The 25,518-nt window shown below is 38.7% G+C and overlaps 1 protein-coding gene across 1 annotated transcript; it reads left to right on the top strand.

The window, feature by feature from the left end:
* Nucleotides 1–188: 188 nt before the first annotated feature.
* On the top strand, nt 189–24,911 carry Vsig4 (V-set and immunoglobulin domain containing 4). The gene is made up of 7 exons (XM_038317293.1): nt 189–453; nt 2,928–3,284; nt 10,250–10,312; nt 11,315–11,608; nt 21,400–21,504; nt 23,842–23,863; nt 24,182–24,911. Exons 1-7 carry the CDS (start codon nt 366–368, stop codon nt 24,333–24,335), a joined length of 1,083 nt encoding a protein of 360 aa, XP_038173221.1. The 5' UTR covers nt 189–365; the 3' UTR covers nt 24,336–24,911.
* Nucleotides 24,912–25,518: the final 607 nt, after the last annotated feature.

The raw sequence follows: 25,518 nt of genomic DNA, 5'->3' as shown, positions 1-25,518 counted from the left end.
CTCAGATGTCCCACCTCCCACACTATCCATTTGTATTGAGGGTTAGTACAATTGATAAAAATTACATATGCTAGAACAATTTTATCTTCCCCAGACCTACCAGAAACGAAAACATCCCTGCACTGGAGTGAGCAGACTCAAAATTCCTGCCCTTCACTGGCCTCAGAGAAAGTTCAGTCCTAGGAGAATGACAAGCTGTTTCAAATCTCCAGCCCTAGGTGGGGTCAAAGGAAAGAACCCCATGTCATTATAATGAAATACGGAAGGAGGGGTGTGTGTGATATAACTAGAGTTTGGGGAAAATACGGGAAGAAAAGAAGAAACTAACAGCCACCAGAATTTCTAGTCTCTTCAGCAGCAGGAGGATGGAAGAAAGAACAGAGGTGGCTTCACATAAGACGGAGATCTTCTTGGTCCTGCTGCTCCTGGGCCACCTAATAGTGCTCACCTATGGTAAGGTAGCACACTGATGCCTGACTACCACTTCTACCTCAGGCAGAGGATGTGGGTGTTGATGTTGAGTGTTTATTGAGAAAAGCTTGTTTTTAAATGGTCAGTAGCAGTTATATGCAATTCTGTAAGCTTTCTGAACTTGGCCAGAAAGGAAGGAAGTCACTGAAATCTAGTAAAAATTCCAGAAGCTGCCTTGGGTAGAAATTGAAAATGTTCTTCGCTTGGAAGGTATTTGCATGATTTTCCAGTATTTCAGGTATGTCAGAAGACTTCAAGGTCACCCAAACCTCCTATATTCTCCTTTTTCCTTGAAAGTCTACAATAATGACTAACTTCTCATTTCCATGCTTTGATTCTTGCCACAACATACCGTCACAAATGGATAGATATTTAATAAGTAAGTGTGACCTTCGAAGTAACCTGTAGCCAGGCATGGTGGGGCACACATTTAATCCTAGCACTTGGAAGGCAAAGGTACTCTGATTGATCTTGATGAGTTCAAGAACACATTGGTCTACATAGAAAACTTTGGGTTGTCTTGGGCTACATGGTGAAACTCAGTTTCTAGATAAACAAATAGTAATATTCACCATCAAATAGAATTGTTTACAGGTGCTTAACATTTGCTGTTCATACACTTTAGAATGCAGCCATTGGCTGATCTCCACCAGACTCTATCCAGACGCATGCCAAAATAGTACTTGTGTTGTGCTAAATCCCTTTCTCTGTTGCTTCTATCCAAGGGCTTCTCACTATCAACCCAGAATACACATGATTCCTTTTTTCCATGCCAGCGCTTCAAATGTCTGAAGAAAGGAAGAAACTGTGTCCCCTTAACTCTCCTCTTCTCCAAGCTAAATATCTTTAGCTTCTTCAGCTAAATGTCTTGGTATATATATTACTAGATGCTGAGATAACTCACTTCCTTACGGACACAGTAACCCAGTTGTAGGGACTGTTTGTGGGAATCTAATTCTAGATACACAGCCCAGAAGAGGTTGGACTATCTCATAGGGGCATTTCTGTGAATCTTCCTCCACACTCATTTACAACTCAATGAAATGAAGCGCCTTTCAGAAAACTAAGTACAAGTAAGAACTAAGTAAGTTTCAGTATAGGGTAAAGGGATTCTTGCTGAAGTTCTGCTTGTTTCGTCTTCCTAGAGGACAAGACTAGCTAGATCAATCATAATTTGAAGTATCTAGCAATACTGAATTTTTGCTTTTCTTTTTTTTTTTTTTTTTCTTAACCAAAGTTGGCCTATCTAATGGCTAAAATATGACATGAATGTTCTAAGAGTTCCTGGTGAGGGCAAAGGCCTTAGACTCAACCTCAGTGTCCCCATTAATAGAAACCCTGGTCCTTAACCGTGCATCCAGGAAGATGGACAGAATAACCTCACTCTCTTCACAAGGCATGATATTCTACCTGCTTACTTGAAATATGTGCTAAATGAAAAAAAAATTATTCAGTAATACCTTGCATTTTAAAACTACATCTACCAGGAAAGACATTGTCTAAATACAATTTCTGGCCCCAGTTGAATAAAATACAAAAGGATTGAGATATGAGCTTATATATAAAAATTTTAACAAAACGCAATGGGTCCCTGTCTTTTCTTGCCTCTGGGCTCCTCTCCCCAGACCGTCAAGGAGCAATTTCCTTTGTTTCTACCACAATCACTAGCCCAACCAGCTCTGGAGATTTACTCTGGTTCTTTTCTTTTCCAGGCCAAGCGAGGATTAAATCCTTTCCCCCTCAGAATGTAACTTGCTAATGTTTTTTATAAGAACTAAAAGAAAGAAAAAAAGAGAAATAAGGACCAAAAAAATTAGCTAGGTTTACTTGCAAAGTAAAGGTTCAAAGCTCATAGCTAATGGTTTGGTTCGACAGGAAAATGTATCCAGGCCTTTTGCTTCACCTTTCGGTTCCCTTATCGATCATCTCTGTCACCCTTCCAGAAGAGAACATGAGTTTGTGTCCCCATCACTGAGCCTTTTCTCTTGAGTTAGCAAAAGGTGATAATAGAGCAGAGGGCTGTTTTAAGCATGAATCTAGAGAAAACAAACTACTTCCGTTTCAACTATTTGCCATTCTTTTACCCGCATCTCATTTGAAAATAGTAAAAGAAAAACTATGGGCATGTAAAATATCATAGAATTCCTAAACACTGGTCTATTCTAACTCTCCATATTCTGTTTGGAGAAAAAAATGGTCCTTCCATTTACTCAGAGTCACCTCTTAGCAAGACAGTCACATAAAAAGGACATGAAACCACTCTAGCTAAAGAATGTTAAGGACTTCATCCCACATACTGACTTGGATTGATGAAAAAGCTATCAGCAGAGGTGAGGGATAACGAAAGTATGATTGCAGGGAAAGTTCTTAGAGAGCTATTGAGCCTGTCACTCGCCCTCACTCAGGTGAGCATGTCAACTGTTGCTTGTTCATTTTACTTTCTTCCCTGTCTTTAGGCCAACCCATCCTAAGAGCGCCAAAGAGTGTGACAGGGACCCGGAATGGGGACGTGACATTACAGTGCGCCTATACTCCCATGAGAGACTACAGTCAAGTTTTTGTGAAGTGGCTGGTACGACATGGATCTCATCCAGTCACCATCTTCCTACGTGACTTTTCAGGAGACCATATCCAGCAGGCCAAATACAGAGGCCGCCTGAAAGTGAGCCGGAAACTTCCAGGGGATGTGTCTCTCCAACTGAATTCCCTTCAGATGGATGACAGGAGTCACTACATATGTGAGGTCACCTGGCAGAGCTCAGAGGGAATCCGAATAATGAGAGATGAGATTATTGAGCTCCGTGTCCAGAAACGTAAGTCACCGTGAGAGCAGACATGCATTAGTAAACAAAGACATGATAGAGTACTGTAGTCCTAGACACCTCTGAGAAATTGAGAGCCCTTGGTCTCTAATTCTATGTGCTAATCACAGGATCCTCGAGGTCATCACCCCATTCAAGAGTTTAAATAGTACTAGGAAATAAATACAAATGAATCATTTTCAAAAAAGCTCTCCTTCTGCCACGCCATCACTCCTAGATTTGCCAAAGTCTTTCTGAGGGACCTGGTCCCCCACTAGCTGTGCTTCCCAGTTTACCACAAGGTTTTGCAAACTGAAATCTGCATTGTCCTCTACATAACAAAATTCCAAACTCTATCCATTCACATCTAACCACATAAAATTCACTGCAGCAGTAGACTTGCCGGCATTCCTTCCTTCTTCTTTTAGCCACTTTGACTTGGGTTTTCTACAGTTTGTCTGAGTGATTCTGCTGAGATTATTTGCTGGCTCTTCTGTTCCTTACTTTAAGTGTTCTCAGAGTTTAGATTATTGTTAGCGTGCAATTACAGTAGAGGGCTTTATTTTCCTCACTCAGCTTGAATATTTTCATTTCTAATCTCCCAGTCTACAGCTTGTCTCTCTTCAGTCTTCTAATACTTCTTTCCCAGTAAAGATATTTTTTAGTTGGATATAGTACCATGGTAATTTAATGTTTTTTTTTTTTATTTCTCTCTGTGTTTTAGAGGTTGTAACCAGAAAATCATTGCCTCTACTCATCTTTTTTTTAAAAATGCTGAATCCTAATAGATTCAGAGTTTCCAATCTCGCATTGATGTCTTTAATTAACTTTGGTTGATTTTTGCACAGGACAGTAGAGGTCAGATTTCAATCTTGATGATGCCCACTTTTCCCAGCACCATTTATTGAAAAGGCTACTGTCTCTCTGGTGTGATTTTGTACATTTACAAGGAATTAGTTGGTTTCAAATATAGCTGTTTATTTCTGGAATGTGAACACTGTTTTACTGGCCTATGTATCTTTGTATAGTCATATTGTACTGGTTTGGCTAATTATACTTCTGTGCTGTGTCCCCAAATCAGAAATTGTAATGACTTCAGTCTTCTTTGAGAACTGTCCATCCAAATATTTTAGTCATTTCAAAATTACATTTGCCTAATTATTCTTGAGTTATGAGTATAATTTCTTTATTTGGATTATTGAAGCCTTTTTAAATGATTTTTACTATTATTATTATTATTATTATTATTATTATTATTATTATTATTATCATTATTATCATTTAGATCCCAATTGCATTTTACCCTCCCTCCTCTTCTTCCAGTCCCTCTCTCCAGCTCCCCTTTGTGCTCTCCTCCCCAATCCATTCCTCCTTATTTCTATTCAGAAAAGGGCAGGCTTCCTATGGATATCGAGCAAGCACGGCATAACAAGTTGCAGTAAGACTAGGCACTTCCCCTTGTATTAAGGCTGCACTAATGCAACCCAGCATAAGAAATAGTGTCCCAAAAGCCAGCAAAACAGTCAAAGACAGCCTCTGATTCCACTGTTAGGAGTCCCACATACAGAGGGCCTAGATCAGTCCTACGTAGGTACCCTGGTTTTCATTTCAGTCTCTGTGAGCCGCATGATCCCAGGTTAGTTGATTCTATGGGTTTTCTTGTGATGCCCTTGACCCTCTGGCTCCTACAATTCTTCTTCCCCCTCTCTCACAGAATTGCCTGAGCTCTGCCTAATATTTGACTGTGAGTCTTTGCATCTGTTTCCATCAGTTGCTGGGTGAAGCCTCTCTTATGATTATTGGGATAGGCACCAATCTAGGAGTATAGCAATATATTATTAGGAATCATTTCATTAGCTTTTTTCCAGTCATGTCTGGTTCTACCCTAAGTCTCTAGGTTATGCAACCTCTGAGTCCTGGTACTCCATACAATGTTGGGGATGGGCTCCTTCTCAGGGCATGGATCTCAGGCTGGACGAGTTAGTGGTTGGTCACTATCACAATTTCTTTGCTACATTTACCCCAGCACATCTTGTAGCCAGGGTAAATTGTAGGTTGAAGGTTATATGGCTGGGTTAGTCTTATGAAATACATTATTCACAAGTATTTCCTCCCCCCATTCTTCATGTTGTTTTTTTTTTCACAGTTCTTGAGATGTAGTTGTATGCAAGTGCTTTGCCTGCGTGTATGTTCATGCACCATATAGGTGTATGGTGCCTGTAGAAGTCAGAAGAGGGATCAGATGCTCTAGAAACTGGAGTTATAGATGGTTTAAGCTATCATGTGGGTGCTGAGAATCAAACCCAGGTCCTTTGCAAGCGCAGCCAATCCTCTTAATTGTTAAGCCATCTCTGCAGCCCAACATGTTGTCTTTTTACTTTCATGATACTAACACTCAAGGCTCCAAAGTTTTTAACTTTGTTGAAGTCTAAGCCTATTTTATCTTAATATTTGTGTTTTTATAGCATATACCACCAGACCCAATATTCCTTAACTTGCTTAAGATCTGAGTAGAGGAGAACAGGAGGGAACGGAATGGCCCAGATGGGGAAAGGGCAGAGAGGGAGAGCAAGGAAAGAGATATCTTGATTGAGAGAATCATTGTGGACCTAGTGAGAAACATTGCACTAAGGAAATTCCCAGGAATCCCCAAGGATTAGCCCCAGCTAAGACCCTAAACAATAGTGGAAAGGATGCCTGAACTGGCCTTCTCCTGTAATCAGATTGACTACTTACCTTAATGTTCATCATAGAACCTTCATCCAGCAAATGATGGAAGCAGATACAGAGAACCACAGGGGAGCATTGGGCTGAGCTCCCAAAGTTTAATGGAAGAGTAGGAGGAATGAAAATATGAGCAAAGAGGTCAAGACCATGATGAAACACCCACTTAAACAGCTTACCTTAGCTAATGGGAGCCCACCAACTCTGGCCTGATAATCAGGGAACTAGCATAGGACCAAACAAGGCCCTCTGAATGTGTTTGACAGTTGCATGGCTGGGGCAGACTGAGGGGCCCCTGGCAGTGACACAGGGGTTTATCCCTACTGTTTATACTGGCTTCTAGGGATCCTATTCTCTTTGGATGATACCTTTCTCAGCCTAGATATAGTAGGGAGGGCCTTGGACCGTCCCCAAAGCAATGTGCCTTACCCTCTCTGAGGAGTGAATAAGGAGTGGGGGAAGTGGGAGGAGGAGAGGGAGTGGAAACTATAGTTGGAATGTAAAATGAGGAAAGATTGTTTTTAAAATAAAAAAGTAAAAAAATAAATTAATACAATTTTAAAGATCTGGTAGAAATGAATAATGAAGCCAGTTTAGCTTGATCTTTTCTTTCTTAGTAGTTGTTTAACTAGCAATCCAGTATTTTTTTACTTGTTTAAATTTCATAATTTCAAATTTTCTGTTCATCTTTAGAAGTCAGCATTTACTTTTTAATATTTATTATTTTAAGTATATGAGGATTTTATCTGCAAGCATGTATATCTTAGTTACTTTTCTATTGCAGTGATAAAATAGTATAACCAACTCTTTAGGAAAGAGTTTAATTAGGCTTACAATTTCAAAGGGTTAGAGTCCATGACACCAGAGCAAAGACATGGTTGCAGGAACAGTCAGAGCTCACATCTTGATATGAAAGCAGGAGGCTGAGAGAGGGAGAACACTAGAAATGGCACAAATCTTTTGAAACTTCATAGCCCGCCCCTACTGATACATTTCCTGCAGTAAGGCACACATCCTAATCCTTCTGAAACTGTTGCACCAACTATGAACCATAGTTTCAAATATATGAGCCTATAGGGGCCATTTCCATTCAAACCATCATAATGTGTATGTACAGAGTACCTGCCTGGTGCCTGTGAAAGTCAGAAAAACACATAGTTTCCCTGGAACTTGAGCTATATACAGGAATGAGTGGCTATGTCAGGGCCTGGAACCATCCCCGGGTCCTCTGCAAGAGCAAAAAGAACTCTTAACCACTGAGCCAACACTCCAGGCTCTACTTCTAACTTTATTTTATTCAGTTAGAGAAGATGCTTATTATTTCAGATATTTTTAAAATTTACTAAGATTTGTTTTATACACAATATATGGTCTGTTTCAAATAATGCTGCAGGTATACTTGATAATAGTATCACTTTGCTATTATTATATGAAGTATTCTATATATGTCACTGCTGGTTAACAATGTTGTTCAACCCTTGAATCTCCTTAATCTTCTTTATAGTTATTAAACAGATCATTGAAAGTGGGATGTTGAATTCAAATTATGATTGGTAATCTAACCATTTCTCTCCCCAATTCTACTAAATTTCCTTCATGAATTTTGGAGGCTCTAGTATTATCAGTATATGTTTATTAATGAACTTTATCCTTTACCAAAAATAATTTTATGATTATAAGTTGCTGTTCTTTATACCTTGTAAAATTTTTTCTCAAATATAATTTGCCTTATATCAGTATAGTCATTCTACTTATATGTTGGCGAATGACTGCGTGGTACATCTTTTAACATTATTTTACTTTAAAACCTTATTTTGCCTTTGAGTACTAAGCAAGGATATCATATAGTTAGATATGATAATCTGAGACTCTCTGCCTTTAAATCTGAATTTTTCTACTTCTATTTAATCTAATTATTAATAAAGTAAGATTTATTTCTGCCAATTTTCTATTTGTAGTCTTTATACTTATTTCTATATTCCTTCATTGCTTCTACCTTTGATGCCTGATAGATAATTCTTAGCATATTATACAGTTCGATTATTGTTTAGTTTACTGTGATGACTATTTTTATGTCAACTTCATAGAAGCTAGACTCATTTTGTATGAGGGAACCTCAACTGAGAAAATGCCCCCAATAGACTGGCCTGTGAGCAAGTCTGTGGAGTATTTTCTTGTCTAATGATTGATGTGAGAAGGCCCAACTCACCACAAGCAGTACCACCCACTGGGTGGTCCTGGGTGCTACAAGAAAGCAGGCTGAGTTAACCATGGGGAGAAATCCAATAAGCAACATTCCTCCATGGCTTCTGCTTCTGAAGTTCCTGCCTCTAATTTCCTACCATAAGTCCCTGCCATGACTTCTCTAAATGACAGAGCATGACCAGAAGCTTGTAATCAGAAATAAACTCTTTCCTTCTCCAGTTGCTTTGGGTTATTGTGCTTTATCACAGCCAAAGAAATCTTAACTAAGACATTTACTAAGTATTTTCATTATTTCTGTTTGTGGATATCATCAATTCTTAATTTATTGCATTTATTCCAATCTAATTTAATAATATACAAAAGGTTGTTTATATACAGCTCAATTTCTTATCATTTAGTTCTATCATTACTGCAAATTGCATCTTAGTATATTATAATTGTATGAGTATTGATATAGTATTATTGTTTTGTAGGGATGGATAGATAGCTCAGCTATTAAAAGTTAGGCTCACAATCAAAATAATATTGTTTTGTAAAGTGTTTTTTAAGTCAGATTGGAAAAGCATGTTTACACTCAGTATTTACCTGTATAGGTACCTTTTTATTTCCTCATATTAGTTTTGGATATGATTCACTGTCCCTTTATTTTACCTTAAAAATGCCTTTTGACAATTCTTTTGGTCCTGTCTGCTAGAGAATATTCTCACAGTCATTGTTTATCTGGGAAATGTCATGATTTCTGCCTCATTTTTATTTGGGGGTTATTTATGTTTTAGATTGGGGTTTTCTATGCTACCCAAACTAAATTTATACTTGTAGTTGGGACCGCAATCACATCTTCACTCTACTTATTTGATTGTTTGTTTCTTTGTTTTTTAGGACTTTTATTGTTGATTTTAAAATACTAATTTTGTACAGTCTTGTATATTCACTGTCATGAGATAGCCACTGAATTCACTATTTGATTAGCTCAGAAGTCAGTAATAACTGGATAGAGATTTTCTTAACAGCCAAGAGAATATAAACCATGTATTATTTACCAGAGAACTTCGTTGCTGGTTTAACAATGATATCAATGTGTATCTGGTTTATAATTATAGTATATTGTTTATTTGCTGTTAATATGAAACCTCAAGGTTAATCATAAGTGTGATCTTATGCCTTTTTTATATTTTTTCTGGATGTGCACAAGACTTTAAGAAAGGATATGATATCCTTGACTCTAGGAAGTTGCCAAATTTTTCAAACTTCCTGGAGATAACTCATTTGTGAGCATTTCCTTTTAAAAATCTTGGTTACTCTATTATTTCTCCAAACTGTTATCCATTGCTTTAGGATCTGTGTGGCAATTTTCTCCTAGCCATCGAGAGAGACTTTTAGTGCAGATGCTAAATAAAACAAGCATTGGGAGTCAGATCTTTTGAAGAAATCATTAGAAAGGTCAAATAAAGATAGTATTTCTGGAATGAACTTCTTACTTTTGCACCTGGAGTAGGGTATTAATTTTTATTACCTCTGAGGAAAGCTGAAATGCCACAAAGCTTCATGTTATTACTAAAACTGGGCTGTTTTTCTTCCATAAGCACCATAAGTTCCTATGAACCAATTTCCCAAATTCTGGGAAAAATGACAATACCAAAATATTTCAGTTATGCCTTTATTTCTGTGAGGGGCAAGTTTTAGAAGTCATTACTTTGACATTTTCAATGAAGTCACCAACTAACAACTTCTTTGTTGTCCTTTGGAATTCTTCCTCAAGAATGACTCATTATAGTTTAGTCAAAAGTTAGTGATTACTAGAATATATTCCCTCAGCCTAGTCTTCACACCCTCTCAACTCTAGATGTAGATTCGCTGACGTCTTTGAACCTTGCCTTATGACCACTGCCTTAGAGTGATGTGTAAGGATTAATGAACAGGCAATAGAAGTTACCAGCATCATGATGGAAGGGTTGAGAGGTACAACCTAATTCCTAATTTTACTAGTATATTCAATTGTTTATCTAAAGGAACAAGATCCCTGAACCTCACTCCATTTTCCCTTGCAGACTCCTCTAATCCAACTATAATCAATGTTGAAGCACTTACAACCATGCAATCCTCCTTGGAAGGTAAGTTTTACTAGAGCTTTGTTACTGAATTCTTGAAACACATTTGGAAACCAAGGAGATGCAATTCCACTGATTTTGGGCAAAAAGATAACTGTGTTACTCAAAAAGATCACAGCAGTAAATTAATGAATACAAAAGAAATGTAGCAGATATTTAAGGGTAGTGGAGAAGTCGAATCATGAATATACACTTTTCTTTGTGAAAACAAGCTAAAAGAAAGCAACGTATCACATTTTTCCTAATCTGATTTACTATGTGACTTTGAGCATTCTACTTCTTTGTGTATCTTCTTCCACTGGCAATCCTTTATAGCAAAAAGCTGAGATGTTTCACTTTATAATACAATATATACTAATAATATGGCTTGTTGCAGGATATTTGATTGCACTGTGAAACCACAAGACTGTATTAATAAACTCAACCTTAGATCAGCAAGCAGACTCAGTGACTAGTTGACAAGAATTAGCCATAGAGAGTACAGAGGATGCAGGAATATGGATAGAGAGATGCACAGGAAGAAGTAGGGAAGGACTTAGGGATTCATGGTTTTTTTTTTTATTTTAGGACAAATGGAGAAACTCTCTTGCTGAGTCTCTGGTCAAAAGGAAGGTCAGCTGGTTGCTTCTTGGCACCTCTGAGTTATCAGGTTTTCACCCCAACGTTTGACTCCCAAATCTTTATTGGTAGATAGAGCAAGAGACACTTAGTTAAAAACTACATTGGTAGCAACAACAGAGGCGATGCTGGTGGGACCAGAAATCCCGCCAGGTCATGAATGATCTGAACAGCAGAATGCTCAATGCAGGGCAACAGAGCTTCATATGGTAGTAAAATTATCAGTAGAGTTAGGTGTAGCCACTAAGCCAATGGAAAAACAATGACGACACCCTGGAAGCCCAGAAGAGATCTCCAGCAAAGACATCAAGCCTTTTCTGCCATTGATGACCCTTACATCTCTTCAGTGCAAGAGAGGCCTCTGACCTGGATTCTCTGTTCTCATAGCAACAACTGCAGTGAATTCAACCCATGATTGGACCACTGAGGAGAATGGAAAACTTAAGGAGACCACTGTTGTCCCAGTGGATGAAAAACATGAGAGGACCACTGCTGGCCCGGGGAATGAAAACCATAAGGAGACCACTGTTGGCCTAGTGGATGGAAAACATGAGAGGACCACTGCTGGCCCGGGGAATGAAAACCATAAGGAGACCACTGTTGGCCTAGTAGATGGAAAACATGAGAGGACCACTGATGGCCCGGGGAATAAAAACAATAAGGACACCACTGATGGACCAGGTAAAAGCAATATTTTATCCTATCATTCTTTTTTGACTCTAAACTGTGTGATTCATTATAAGTTCTCTATGTGGAATTCAACTCCACAAACCCAGGAAGAGCTCAGGAACTAAATTGGATACTTATGATAGAAATGGAAAGATAATGATACAAGAATAAAGAGTCAGGTTGTGGTTAAAGAAATGGATAAATGTGTTCTTAGTTTGTTTTCTATTGCAGTAGCAATATACTTCTCAAACACTGGGCGTGATGGGTGGAAAGTAGGATTAGAAACATGAACCCAGCCATCTATCCTAAGGAGACAGGAAATGGAATGGGTAAAGATCAAAGCAGTCCTCTGCTACTTTAATTCTTGACTAAGAGCTTTTTGTAGCAGATCAGAATTGATTTTTATTCCCCAAAAATCTCAAAGATCCCCAAATCAAGAACTCAAGGATTAAAATCTCAAAGAGAAAATAGCCTGTATTATTTCATCTCAAACTTCTAGTCAGCTAATATGCACTGATATGCCTAAATCAATTCTTAAAATAATGAACTTCTTTCACATTAATAGTTGGCTGGATACTCTTAAACTATGAGATCCCCATTTTTACATGTGTCATATGTCATAGGTCATATGTCAGAACCCTCCAAATTATTTCATGGTCTTGTAACCAGTTGTTAATTCCAGATATACAGCAGAACATCTATGAATCCAGGTATCCATCCATAATAATCTGTTTTGATTATTCATTGTGAAATAGTTTAATAACTATTACTCATTGTTTCATGCTCTGGCTTTGTTTCATTGAAGGCATACTTCTTTTTATGCTACTGGGGAAAGGACCAGTGATCTCAAACAAACTAGATATATGCTTTACTAATAAATAAAATAGAAAGCACAGCAGAAATTATCGGAAACAGATAAGACCATGCAGAAGAATGAATTTCAAAGATGGGTAATAAAATAGAAATACGTAAGGAAATACATAAAGAAAACATTAATGAACACAACTAAAATATTTGAGAACAAACCTAATAGCCCACAAAGTAGAAGAAGCAGAGATTAAATAAAAATGTGTAGAAGGAGTGGCGGGCTGCGTTCGGGCCACTCAGCTCCCGGCCGCATGGCTAGCTTATAATTACACGGAAACTGTATTCTTTTTTTCTCATTTTTTATTAAAAATTTCCATCTCCTCCCCTCCTCCTCCCGCTTCCCTCCCCTCCCTTCCAGCCATACCCCCACTCCTTCTCCAGGCCAAAGAGCCCTCAGGGTTCCCTTCACTATGTTAAGTCCAAGGTCCTCCCAACTCCCCCCTAAGTCCAGGAAGGTGAGCAACCAAACTGACAAGGCTCACAGTGAGCCCATCCATGCTGTAGAGTCCAAGCCCATCACCATTGTCCTTGGTTTCTCAGTCCTCCTCCACTGTCAGTAACATTCAGAGAGTCCGGTTTGGTCGCCTGTTCCAAGTCCATTCCAACTGGACTTGGTGATCTCCCATTAGTTCTGTCCCACCGTCTCATATCTTGCATATCACCATAGAACCTTCACCTGGCGATGGAAGGAGAAAATGACAGAGCCCCACATTGGAGCACCAGACTGAGCTCCCAAGGTCCTGATGAGGAGCAAAAGGAGGGAGATCATGAGCAAGGAAGTCAGGACTGTGAGGGGTGCGTTTACCCATTGAGACGGAAACTGTATTCTTTTAAACACTGCTTGGCCCATTAGTTTCAGCCTCTTACTGGCTAACTCGCACATCTTGACTAACCCATGATGGAGGAGTGTCTATGTGTTACTTTCATTATTAATAAAGATACTGCCTTGGCCCTTTAAGAGACAGAAAATTAGGTAGGCGGAGTAGACAGAACAGAATTGTGGGAACAAGGAAGCAGAGTTGGGGAGACGCTTCAGGCATTCGCTATAGTGAGTCTCCATGATTCTCCTCTCTGAGATGGACGCAGGTTAAGATCTCTCCTGGTAAGCCACACCTCGTAGTGCTACACAGATTACTAAATATGGGTTAAAGGAAGATATGAGAATCAACCAATAAGAAGCTACAGATAATACTTATAATACAGATAATACAGATAATACAGATAATACAGATAAATACTGCCAGGGGCCGGGCAGTATTTAAATGAATACAGTTTCTGTGTAATTATTTTGGGTAAAGCTAGCCGAGTGGCGGGATACAGTCGGCCGCTTCCTACTACAAACCCATATTTAGTAATCTGTGTAGCACCACAAGGTGGTGGCTTACCAGGAAAGATTCAGCATGTCTGACCTGGCAGCTGGCTCCATGGTGCCTGTCCCAGAGAGGAGAGGCATGGAATCTGCCTAACTTCCCTTCTCCACAGCATTCTGTTCTGTCTACTCCACCTATCTAAATCCTGCCCTATTAAAAAGCCAAGGCAGTTTCTTTATTAACCAATGAGAGTCCTCCAAAAATGCTTACACAATGTATTCAATGAAATTATAGATAAGAATTTTATAAACCTAGAGAAAGAAATAAACATCCAAATAAAGTACTAGCTAAAAGATGTACAGGGAAAATGCCAACTCAGAAACAGAGGCATAAATGTCTGCATAACATCAGATCTCTTACCAGCAACACTAAAATCCAGAAAAGCACAGAATGATATATTTCAAGCTCTGAAAATAATTACTGTCAACTGAGACTAGTATAGTCAACAAAGTTATATCTTAGAATTGATTGAGAATAGAAGCCCTGAGATGTGGATACGGATAACAGGGCAGTCACTGTATGAACAGCCTGAGAAGACAAGATGCCCAAGAGCTCATTGTGTTATGCTGTGAAAATGAAACCTGAATTGTGTTGGATACCCCAAATGTTGATGATGCTAGAGTCATGAAACATCTGCCAAGGAGAACTGCAGATAGGGAGTGGTAACAGCCCAAGAAAGAGATGCCTGTTGCAGGCAGAAAGGCAGGAGTGGCAGAATCATATAACCCTTGTGTCATCAGAAATGAGGTTACATGATTTGACGTCTGCCCTGATAGATTTTAATCTCTTTTTGGTCCATTATTTCCTTCCTATCCATCCACTTCTCCCTTTTGGAATGGTAATGTGCATTCTGTGTCATCTTATGTTAGAAGTATGTGATCTACTTTTTTATTTTACCTGAGACTACAGATAAGACATTTACTTGGGTCTCAAAACAGACATTGGACTTTTAAATGGTTTTGAGACTGGCACAGATTGTGAGGACTTTTATTTAGAGTTTGACTAAGCACATTTTGTACTATGATGTGGCCATAATCACATCAGGGTCAAAGAGTGTGATGTGGTGGCTTGAATGTCCCCTATAGATTAATTGAGTTTTTGTTCCCCAACTGGTGGCATGGTCTTTGTGGAGGAAGGACATCACTGGGGTTGGTCTTTGAGAGTTTATAGCCTCACGCCAGTTCCAGATCCCTTTCTCTGCACTGTCTTTGATGTTGAAGAATGTGATTGATCTCGAGGCTTCCTGCTCCTGCTGCCATGCCAGTGCTTGCCACCACACTTCCCTGCCATGACAGACTCATCCATCTGGAATCATAAACTCCGTGTTCTTTAAGTTACTTTTGGACCTGGTGTTTTATCACAGCAACAGAAAAGTAACTACTATAGTAAGGCACATGTGTTTAGAGACTGATCTATTTCTTACAGTCTTCCAGTGCTTTATATAAATTTTAAAATATTTTCTAATATTCCTCCTGATTTCATTGAAGTCTAACAACTCCCTTTTCATCTTTAATTTCACTTATTTGAGGTTTCTTTCTCTTTTCTTGGTTATTTTAGCTGGCGAGTTTGTTCATCTTAATCTATTTAAAGAACAAACTATTTGGTTAATATTGTGCATTGTTTCTTCGGTCTGTCTTTCATTTATTTCAGTTCCTAATCTTTATTGTGTCTTGTTGTATGCTGAGTTTGGGATTAACCTCTTTTCTTCCTAGAGCCATGAGGTGTGTATCAGTTACTTTTCTATTACATGATGAGACAACATGACCATGGTAACTTATAGAGGGAAGGGCATACTTTGAAATTAGTTTTAAAGGGTTATAGCCCATGATGGTGTAGTGAAGCAGGTGGCAGCCATCAGGCAGTTGAGAGCACGTAAGTCCAGCTACAAAAAAGAGAAGCCAAGTGAATAAACTGGGGGTAGCACATGGCTTTTGAAGCCTCAAAATACATCCTCAGTGACATTCTTCCTCTAACAAGGCCACCCTTCATAATACTCCTCAAAGAGCAACCAACTAGAGACCAATTCTAAATCCCAAGATGCCTCACTCAAGCTACCATATTCTACTCCCTAAACTTAATAGTCTGTTGGCCACATCATAAAGCAAAATTCATTTAGTCCGACTTCCAAAGTCCCCATATTCTTGTATAATCAGAATACTATTTGCAAGTCCAAAGTCTCTTCTGATTAAATTGATCTTTATGATCACATTGAACCCATCAGAAACATTATAATTAAGACAATCTCTTAACTGTAATGCCCTGTAAAATAAAAAACAATTATATCTAACATACAATAACACATAATATACATTACCGTGATAAAAGTGAGAAATGAGGCATAGTAAAGAAATACTATACCAAAGCAAGACTGAAACCCAAAAGTACAAATTCTCAAATCCCATAGCTCCATAGCTCTGTGTCTGATGTCAGAAGGCTTACACGTCTCTACTCCTCTGATTTTACTGCCCACAACACCATTCCCTGTTAGGCCATTTCCACTCCCTTTCTACAGTGGCCTTTCAAGGAACGGTCATGAATGAACTTTCTTGCCACATTTTGACTAACCTTAGATGCTATTTGAAACCACGGGGGAAGAAAGAATTCATGACCCACTAACTTCTGCATTCTTCATTTCTGCAAAGTCAGTTCCATGTGAACAACAGTGCCAAGTTTGACTGTCAGATTAACTTGGCTATCTCTGCAGATATGCAGACGCCTTTTCTTAATAAAAGTTCAGACAAAAGTACGAATGTACGGGACATACCTCAACACAAATGCTTCATATGAAAAGCCTGTAGCAAACATTATACTAAGCTTAAAGACTTAGAGCATTCTAAAACGTAAAATGAGGTAAAAATGTGTATCACCTCCAGTTTTATTAAATATAACATTCACAATGAAGTTTCAAGATACATAATCAACATATAAAATCAACATACAAAATAAATATTTTTACATATACACCAACAAATGGGCTAAAAACAAAATGAGAAAAGATATTCCATTCACACTGCTGGGCATATACCAAAAGACTATATCCTACCATGGGCACATTTGCACATCCATGTTTACTGATGCTCTGTTAACAACAAGAAATAAAATCAGCCTAAATAAGAACCAGCAGATGAATGGACAAGGAAAATACATTTTTATTTGGCAAAAAATTTTATTCAGTCATAAGGAAAAAATGAAATGTCAGGAAAATATATGGAACTGAAAAATATGTTAACTGGAGTAACCTAGGTTCACTAACATAAAAGTTGAATGTTTTTTCTTATATGTAGATTCTAGCTCTTAATTTTTACACATGTGTATTTTTGTAGGAATGAGTGAGGTATAAGCCATGAAACTAGAAAGAAGCCAATAAGAAGGAAAAAGCAGTGTGTGTGTGTGTGTGTGTGTGTGTGTGTGTGTGTGTGTGCACATACTTGCCTGTGTATGCTCATATGGAGACCAGAGCTCTCCTCTAGATGTTTCTGTTGTTCTCTATCTTAATTTTTCTTGAGATGGAGTCTCTCGCTGGCCTGAAGCACACTATGCTGACTAGACTGGCTAGCCAACAAGACCAGAGGATTTGCATGCCTCTGTTCCTAAACACTGTGCTTATAGATTCTCATGACTATGTCGGATTTTTATGTGAGTGATGAGATGGGAACTCTAATTTTTCTATACACCAAGTATGTAAACCACTGAGCCATCTACCTAATTATCCCTCCAAAACGAAAACAAGCAAAAAACCAACAGCTTCTCTTAAGGAAGGAGGGAAGTACAAGACACATGACATGAAATGGTAACTCCTGGAACAGAAGGATACAAGCAACAAGAGAACAGAGTGCAGTGGTGGAGAGAAAAATCAGCCAAAGCAGGTATGCAGAATAGGTTATCTTGAATGCTGATTATAATGAAGTGAAAGCCAATGAAAGGAGCGCATTGAATACCATTCAAATGTGTCATTGAAGTTATGAGGAAACTAAAGTCTAATAACGGTTAAAGATTTGACCAACATCACCATACTAACTTTTCTATGACTGACATAAAAGCTTACCTTAAATTTTGTATGGTAAAATGACATAAATATGTTCTCTTAGACTATGGCTGACAAAAGTCTGATGTAATTATGAGTGAGCTAAAATCAGGTGCCAGTAGTGCCCCAGTCCTTCTGGAAGCTTTGTAAAAGAATCCATTCCTTGATGCTTTCCACTACGTAGAAACTGCCCACTTTCCTTAGCTCCTGATCTCTTTCACCTGTTTTCAACATCATTAATGTAATATGTTCAAATCTTCCTCTAACTCTTACCTTCTCTCATATCTCCTACCATTACTATTAAATCAATCCTTATGATTACATTGAGCCCATCAGAAACAGTAATGATTATCTCCCTATTTTAAGCACAGATAACAATCAGCCTTAATTCTGCCTTTTACCTTAATTCTTCTTTGTGTTACATATAATTCTAAAAATTTGTGTGTAAACAACTTTGGAGGAAGAACCATTATCTGACCCATTAGTCATACAACAAGTAAATAAGACTTAGGACTAGAATCTCTGTACAGTATATTCCTTCAACTATTTACGTGCCTGTATTAGTTACTTATGTCATTTCTGCAACAAAATACTTGACAAAAAAACACCTTAAGAAAGGAAAGGTTGATTTGGGCTCATAGCTCAAGGGTGCATTCCATCATAACAAGGAAGGTATGGCATATAATCACATCAGATCTATAGCCAAGAAGCAGAGTATGGTGGTGCTCAACTTGTTTTCCCTTGTTCATTCTTTCCATAATGCCAGCCCATAGAAGAATGATGCCCACAGTTAAGGTAATGCCCAGAGGCTTGTCTCCTGGAAGTATCTAGATCCTTTCAGATTGACAGAATTAACTCTCAAGGTACCCTAGATTTCTGAGTGGAAATATTTTTGAGAAAAGAGGAAACTGGAAACTTGAACCAAAGAGTACTTCAGTGAGAAGAGTCTTTACGGCTGAACATAAGTTGCCAGAATCTCACAAATATAGCATTTCTGAAAAGCTGGCAAGTCGAAACACCACCACCATTTTTTGTTTGGCAAAGTGAAATTCTTCTATCTTGGCCCTTTGGAAAGAGTGGAAATCTGCCTGTGGCCCAAAAAGCAATCAACCAGTGGTACTACGAGAATTTGTTTTGACATTTTTGTCTCTGACATTTATCAAGATTGTCTTAAGAATGTGGGATTTTGTTTTTCTCTCTGGCTAGCTCAGAACCTCAAGATGCTCTAGGCTGATACTTAGAGTTTCTGATTTGATCTTTTTTCCCAAGGCCAATTTTTGTTTATTTATCTGCTTTTTAAAAATTTAACAAACTTTTTAGTGAAACATTATATGAATAATGTATAGGTAAGTTAATATTTTAAAATCTTTTAAATGTGCATACTTCACAACCACATTACCTGCTGTCTAATAGTCACCAAATGATTTCTTTTTCTAGTCACTATTGCCATGTATTATTTTAAGCTATTTTGTACTCTTTTTTCATGTTTGATAGCTTTATTTTTTATATTATTAAAAATTTCCGCCTCCTCCCCGCCTCCCACTTACCTTCCCTCCTCCCTCCCTCTCCTGTCCGAAGAGCAGTAAGGGTTTCCTGCCCTGAGGGAAGTCTAAGTTCCTCCCTCCCTCCCCCCTCCATCCAGGTCTAGGAAGGTGAGCATCCAATCAGGCTAGGCCCCTCCAACGCCAGAATGTGTAGTTGGAGCCAAATCCAGTGCCATTGTCCTTGGTTTCTCAGCAGCCCTCATTGTCCACCATGTTCAGGGAGTCCGGTTTTATCCCGTGCTTTTTCAGTCCCACTCCAGCTGGCCTTGGTGAGCTCCGATTATATCAGCCCCACCATCTCGGTGGGTGGGAGCACCCCTCGCAGTCCTTCCTTGCTCATGTTCTCCCTCCTTCTGCTTCTTATAAATAATAATCTATTTTTGTGGTTAGTTTAGTTTACTCAGTGTGTTTATCAGAGTCAGTGGTGGTATCATATGAATATATACATTTATGTTATATGCAAATATATTTCAATCATTAAATAATTGGTTTGTATGTGTTTAACAATGAATTCATTTTATTCTAGAATATTAACTGAAAAACTTCTCATTTGGGCCATTACTAATAATTCACGGATAAACAGTATTACATTATTGGCATGTGTAGCACTGGCTGTCCAGGTGCCAGCTATGTAGGCCAGGCCAACCTCAGACTCACAAAGATCTGCCTGCCTCTTCCTCCCAAATGCCAGTATCCCACCACCATTCCCACCCAATCTTGTCTTTTGAAATAATATTATGTAAATATTCAATGCTTTTATTATAACTTCTTGATTCTCAAGAATTTCATATAGGTATAAAATGAAGTATGGTCATATTCACCTCTCATTTCTCTTTTCGTACTCCAACCATATACTCTGCAAACTAACTCCTCCTAACTTCATGTCTTCATTGTTAACCCACTAAATCTAACTAGTAACACCCAGATGTACATGAGTTTGGGTCCATCCGCTGGAGTATGGGAAACCTCTGAGTGGGAACACACTGAAAAAAGAATGAGTCTCTCTCCTCCAGAAGCAATATTCAGTAAGGAGTAGGGCAAGATGAGCATGTCTATCATCTCTGCAGGACTTCTGGCTTGATCTTATGTCAGTCTAAGCTATACTACTATAAATTCATGAATACAATAACCCTGTCATGTCCAGAAAAATAGGACTCCGCAGCACTCTTCCTCATTGTCTGGCTCTTAATCTTTCTGCTCTCTTTTTCATGAGGTTCTCAGTTCTCTCTCTTTGTCTCTGTCTCTGTCTCTCCCTGTGTGTGTATGTGTGTGTGTGTGTGTGTAAGAGAGAGAGAGAGAGAGAGAGAGAGAGAGAGAGAGAGAAATGCATCATTTAGAAATAAGCAATAAGGCGGGGAGATGGCTCAGTGGTTAAGAGAACTAGCTACTCTTCCAGAGGACCCAGGTTCAATTCCCAGCAACCACATAGCAGCTCACAACAGTCTGTAACTACAGTTCCAGGAAATCCAACACCCTCGCATACAGGCAAAACACCAATGCACATAAAGTAGAAGTGAGCCTAAGTCTGTTCTCAACACTTTTACCAGTTATGCATCTCTACATTGATGGCTGTCAAATGCAAAATAGGCTTCCTGGTCCAATATGGAGAGAAGCCTATGGGTATAATGTTCAAATAGCAAATTGAATATTTACAGAAATAAGTATAATAAATTCTACTCTATGGTCTAGGACACACACACACACATGGAGAGAGGAGAGAGAGAGAGAGAGAGAGAGAGAGAGAGAGAGAGAGAGAGAGAGAGAGACTTTTGACCAGATTACAGTACCAGGCATGATATCCCTCCTGTGGAGCAGTTCTCAGTTCCAATCAGAAAGGTCTTAGTTGTCCTATACTAGTCTTGCTGCTATCATGCCATGCGCACATCGTGATCATGCCTTGTATGTTGGTATTATTATTCGCAAAGTCCAGCAGTGGGTAAGGCCTTTGACTAGCCTCATTTTAAACCAAATAACTCTTGGTCTTATTTTCTCTTTTAGGAAGGAACCTGAAAGTCTTTCTTATCATCTGCATCATCTCCCTTTGCTGCATAGTGGTTGTCACCACAGCTTATTTTGTGTTCTGCCACAGGACTTTCCAACAACGTGAGTAATAAGTAGGGATGGCTGGCCTTTTGTTCATTCATTCTTTCCAACAGGATATTTATCTACATTCTATATGAGGCAGTATGGCTAACATTCCAATGATCTTTAAGACTAGTTTTAGGGCAATGGTAGAAATAAAAAGAGACAGATATTCATTGTTTCTGCCAGTAATGTTGTAAGAATTATGAAACAGAATATAAAAATCCAGGGTACTAAGCCAAGCACAACTATCTTCATAATGAATCATCTTACAAGAATGGAAGGGAAGCTGCCCTCGAGTTGCTTGCAATGTATGAGAGGATTTCCAAGTTGAAGCATAGAATTTATCAATAGCATACATTACAGAAAGATTAATGATTCAAGGTATACAGAAGAATATCTTGAACAAATACTGAAGAGAAGAGTGTCAGAGCTGGAATAATCAACAAAGCCTTTCAAAAGGTTTAACTAGAGCTAGGTCATACTGAATGAAGACACTAAATGAAGAGACAGTGTTCCAGGAAAGGAAAACCAAGTGAGCAGAAGTATAAAGGCCTAAACTGGAAGTGCTTGTGGGTCATCACAAAGGAAAATTCAGTTAGGTAAGGGATAATGAATTACAGGGGACAGTGTAGGTTCCCTTCTAATCACAGCAGGTTTTGAACTCCAGCCTAAGGAATTTCTTCACTAGGCCTTGCAATGGCCCTAAGATTAACCCAGTTGTTTTGGAAGCTGCATGATGAAGACATTATTGCCAGAGAGATTTAATGAGTATAGAAAACATGAGGTTGAGGGGGATTGGAATGTTTGTTTCTGAGAAAAAGTTAGAATTCAATATCTTGCACTAATCATTTTACCTACAATCATCTTGTATATTTTTCTGTAGCATCTTCCACTCATAAACATCTTTTCTGCTTTGGATCACTTTAATGAAATAGAATGCAGTCTTGTCTATCTCTTTCCCCAGGGTCTCAAGTATAACCTATGGTGTTGGCCAGTTACAATCCATCAGGATGATCTAGGAAATGAAAATTACTCAAATGGCCGCAAGTACCAGCTCTAGTTGAAGGAAACCATTCACCATAGTCTTCTAAAGGCTACGACAGTAACTACATATTATTTGCCTCTTAAAATATCCCAAAATATTTCATTCTCCCTAGTAGCTCAAGGGAATAAGAAGTCAGGTTAAGTCATCTTTTTAAGACCCTCTATGATGTGGGTCTAGCTCTGTTTTCTTCCCATCCACTAGTCACTTTGCCTTGTTCTCATTTCCAGCCACTGAATTTAGACAAGCAACTAAAGCTTACATAACATGTCTTTGTGCTTTATTTTTTAACCTTCTTAGTTTGGCTTTCCAGAATTCCTACTTCCTGTTTCTCTTTAAGAGAGACAGCACAGCGTCAGAGCAGTAATTCAATTTAGTCTGTAGTTACTGAGCATAGGTTGTACTCTGGATACTAAGCATCTTAAGACAGAAAAAAAAAACCAACCTTGGAAATAAAGAAGTTCCCTGTCCAGTGGGGGAGATAAAACATGGAAAGGTGGGTCTCTACAAAACAGAACTCCCATAGTTTGCATTGTTACCATTCTTGTAATTTAGTACATGAATTTCCAGTTGCTACCGTGAAAGATCATAAGCACCTAGAGGGAAGAGGGCTGTATCAAGAAATACCCATCCTTGTGCCAAGCTAGTCCTCTAGATTAGAGGACAGTTCTCTACAACACTAGGGGGCAATGACTATCTAGTTGGGGTCCTTTTAGTTTTAAGATTTTAAGTACTAATATTTTATTAATTCAACGAAATACCAACTTTTCCATGTATGTTATAAATCATATACACACGAATACGTACACCCATACATATACATATATGTATACATATTCATAAACATATGAGGTCAACCGAGCCCTTTCTTGAGTAATAGGTCAGTGCCAGTGCACTTGAAAATGGATTGGGTTGTGGTCCCTGACATGGAACCAAATTCAGTTCATTTTCCTGGGTTGTAGCTGGCAATCAAGTTTCCCACAGAATTTTCTGTGAATCTTTGATGAGAATCCTGGGTGAAGAACAGGTCTGGTGTGTTTTCCCTTTACCCACACTAAACAATATCTTCAGCTTGATGGTTTGAGTCAGAAATGGCAAAGGGGATGGAGAACAAGGATGTGTACCATCCACTTCTTGAAAAATATGTGTTCCTGTATTTTAACTCACGACAACATCCCTCAATATTACAAAGCTGGTACCCTGGATTCTCTTCTGTTTTCTTCCCCCATTTTTGGACTGATACTGAGGTTTCATACTTAGCTCCTATATACTGTCCATATAAATTTCTAACCTGATTCTTCCTTGTTTTCTAGAGCATGTCTATGAACTAAGCAGGTAAGATACACATTTTTCTGACATATTAATCCTTCAAAGCCCTAAATTCTGTTGGTTGTTGGCGGAAAACCTGGAGACTAGCCCAAGCAGAGTCCTTCAGGGTCAGAAAATATTTTACCCTCTCAAATGAATGTTCTCATGTTGTATCCTGGATCAATGAATGCACAAGATGATTTAGGTATACCAAATTTCTGTCTCCACAGTCCTTGCCTAACAGGATCCTTGGAGTCATTGAATAAGAACTTAGGAGCTAGGGTTCTAGAAGTCAGGATCTAAGCCCAAGAACTTTCTCATGAGTAATTGGCTCTTGGTCCACAGGGTGTGTGCCAAGGAGACCAGAAACTCTGAAGAAACTACCTTCACAAATGGATACTTCAATGATGAACCAGATTCCCATGCTCTGATCTATGACTATTCTGATGAGTCCTTGACTGGGCCAGGAGTACTAGATAACCACACAGATCAACTATGACTATTCATTCCTGCCTGCTTCACACAATTCCCCAGAACTATGAATTTGTTGCAACCAAAGACAATAGCATCTGCTAAAATGTCCCACTAAGTCAAGGTCTACTGACATAATTGCCTATGATTATTTAGCTCTTTAAGCTTTCTTGCTTGCTTCTTTTCTTCCTAGACAACTTAAAGTATCAACTCTGCCATTGGTGGGCCCCTGGGAAATCCTGGTTTGGCTAAGAATTTACCATGTGGCCCTCAAGAAAGCTAGCTTTTGAGTTTGGCCCTGGACCCTTCTATGTTCCTGCCTGGGGCCTCCACACCTCCTCTGAAAACACCAGAGAATTTCCCATAGCACTAAAGGCTCCTTTTCATGCCTCAAAGCATCACCAGAAAATCAGGTGAGGCTCAGTCCTACCAACTCAGGCAATCATCTGTGTCCGTGATTATGTTTTCCTCTCTAATGCCAGAGGACTTTTAATTAATATCGCCAAATCAAAGGCCAAGGTACACATCTGTTCCTACACTGTAAACCTAATGCTCTTGTGTTTTGTTCTTCTGGTAGTAATAAATGTTTAATCATGACAGCAACTTCAGTTGTGTTTGTCTTAAGATACAGTAGGACCTACCTAAAATGAGACTAAATAAAATGGTAAGCTCCCCTAGAAATATGGATCACATACTTTTCTTCTCTGTGTCTGTGTGTGTGTTTTACAAGAAATTGTGTGTGTGTGTCTGTCTGAGTTAGTTAGTTAGTTAGTTAGTTAGTTAGTTAGTTAGTTACAAGAAATTTAACCAGGGTAACCAAGTACTCTACTACTAAGCTATATTCTTGTATTTGTCTAACATTTTATTTTTATGAGATCTCATTAACTTGCCCAGGCTTGCCTTTATTTCACTCTCAGCTTTGAACTTGTCAGCTGCCTGAAACCTCCAAGTAGCTGAGACTGTAGTCTGTAATACTAGGCTAAAGTATACCATAGATTTTTGTTTCTTTCAGTTTGTTTCTTGGTTACTTGGTCTTTCACTTTCCAACTCACACCATTTCCCTTCTCACACCGTGGATAGCCCTATCTAAAACAAACCAAACTCTTCTAAACAGTATTCTACAGAATATCCATTCCCCCACTCCATCTTCTTTTCAGTTCTACTTAGGGACTTTTAAACTCAGGGCAACAGGAAGTGTGGCAAGAAGCCCT

Source organism: Arvicola amphibius, chromosome X (genome assembly GCF_903992535.2).
Source record: "Arvicola amphibius chromosome X, mArvAmp1.2, whole genome shotgun sequence".
In the NCBI taxonomy this organism is placed as follows: Eukaryota; Metazoa; Chordata; class Mammalia; order Rodentia; family Cricetidae; genus Arvicola; species Arvicola amphibius.
Note: the sequence above shows the minus strand (reverse complement) of the source record. Positions and strands in the feature narration are given on the sequence as shown.

Coding starts and splice junctions, on each gene's coding strand:
- Vsig4 (XM_038317293.1), top strand. CDS start 366: ATGGAAGAAAGAACAGAGGTGGCTTCACATAAGACGGAGATCTTCTTG. Junction 3,285..10,249: donor TGAGCTCCGTGTCCAGAAAC/GTAAGTCACCGT, acceptor TTTCCCTTGCAG/ACTCCTCTAATCCAACTATA. Junction 21,505..23,841: donor CCACAGGACTTTCCAACAAC/GTGAGTAATAAG, acceptor CTTGTTTTCTAG/AGCATGTCTATGAACTAAGC.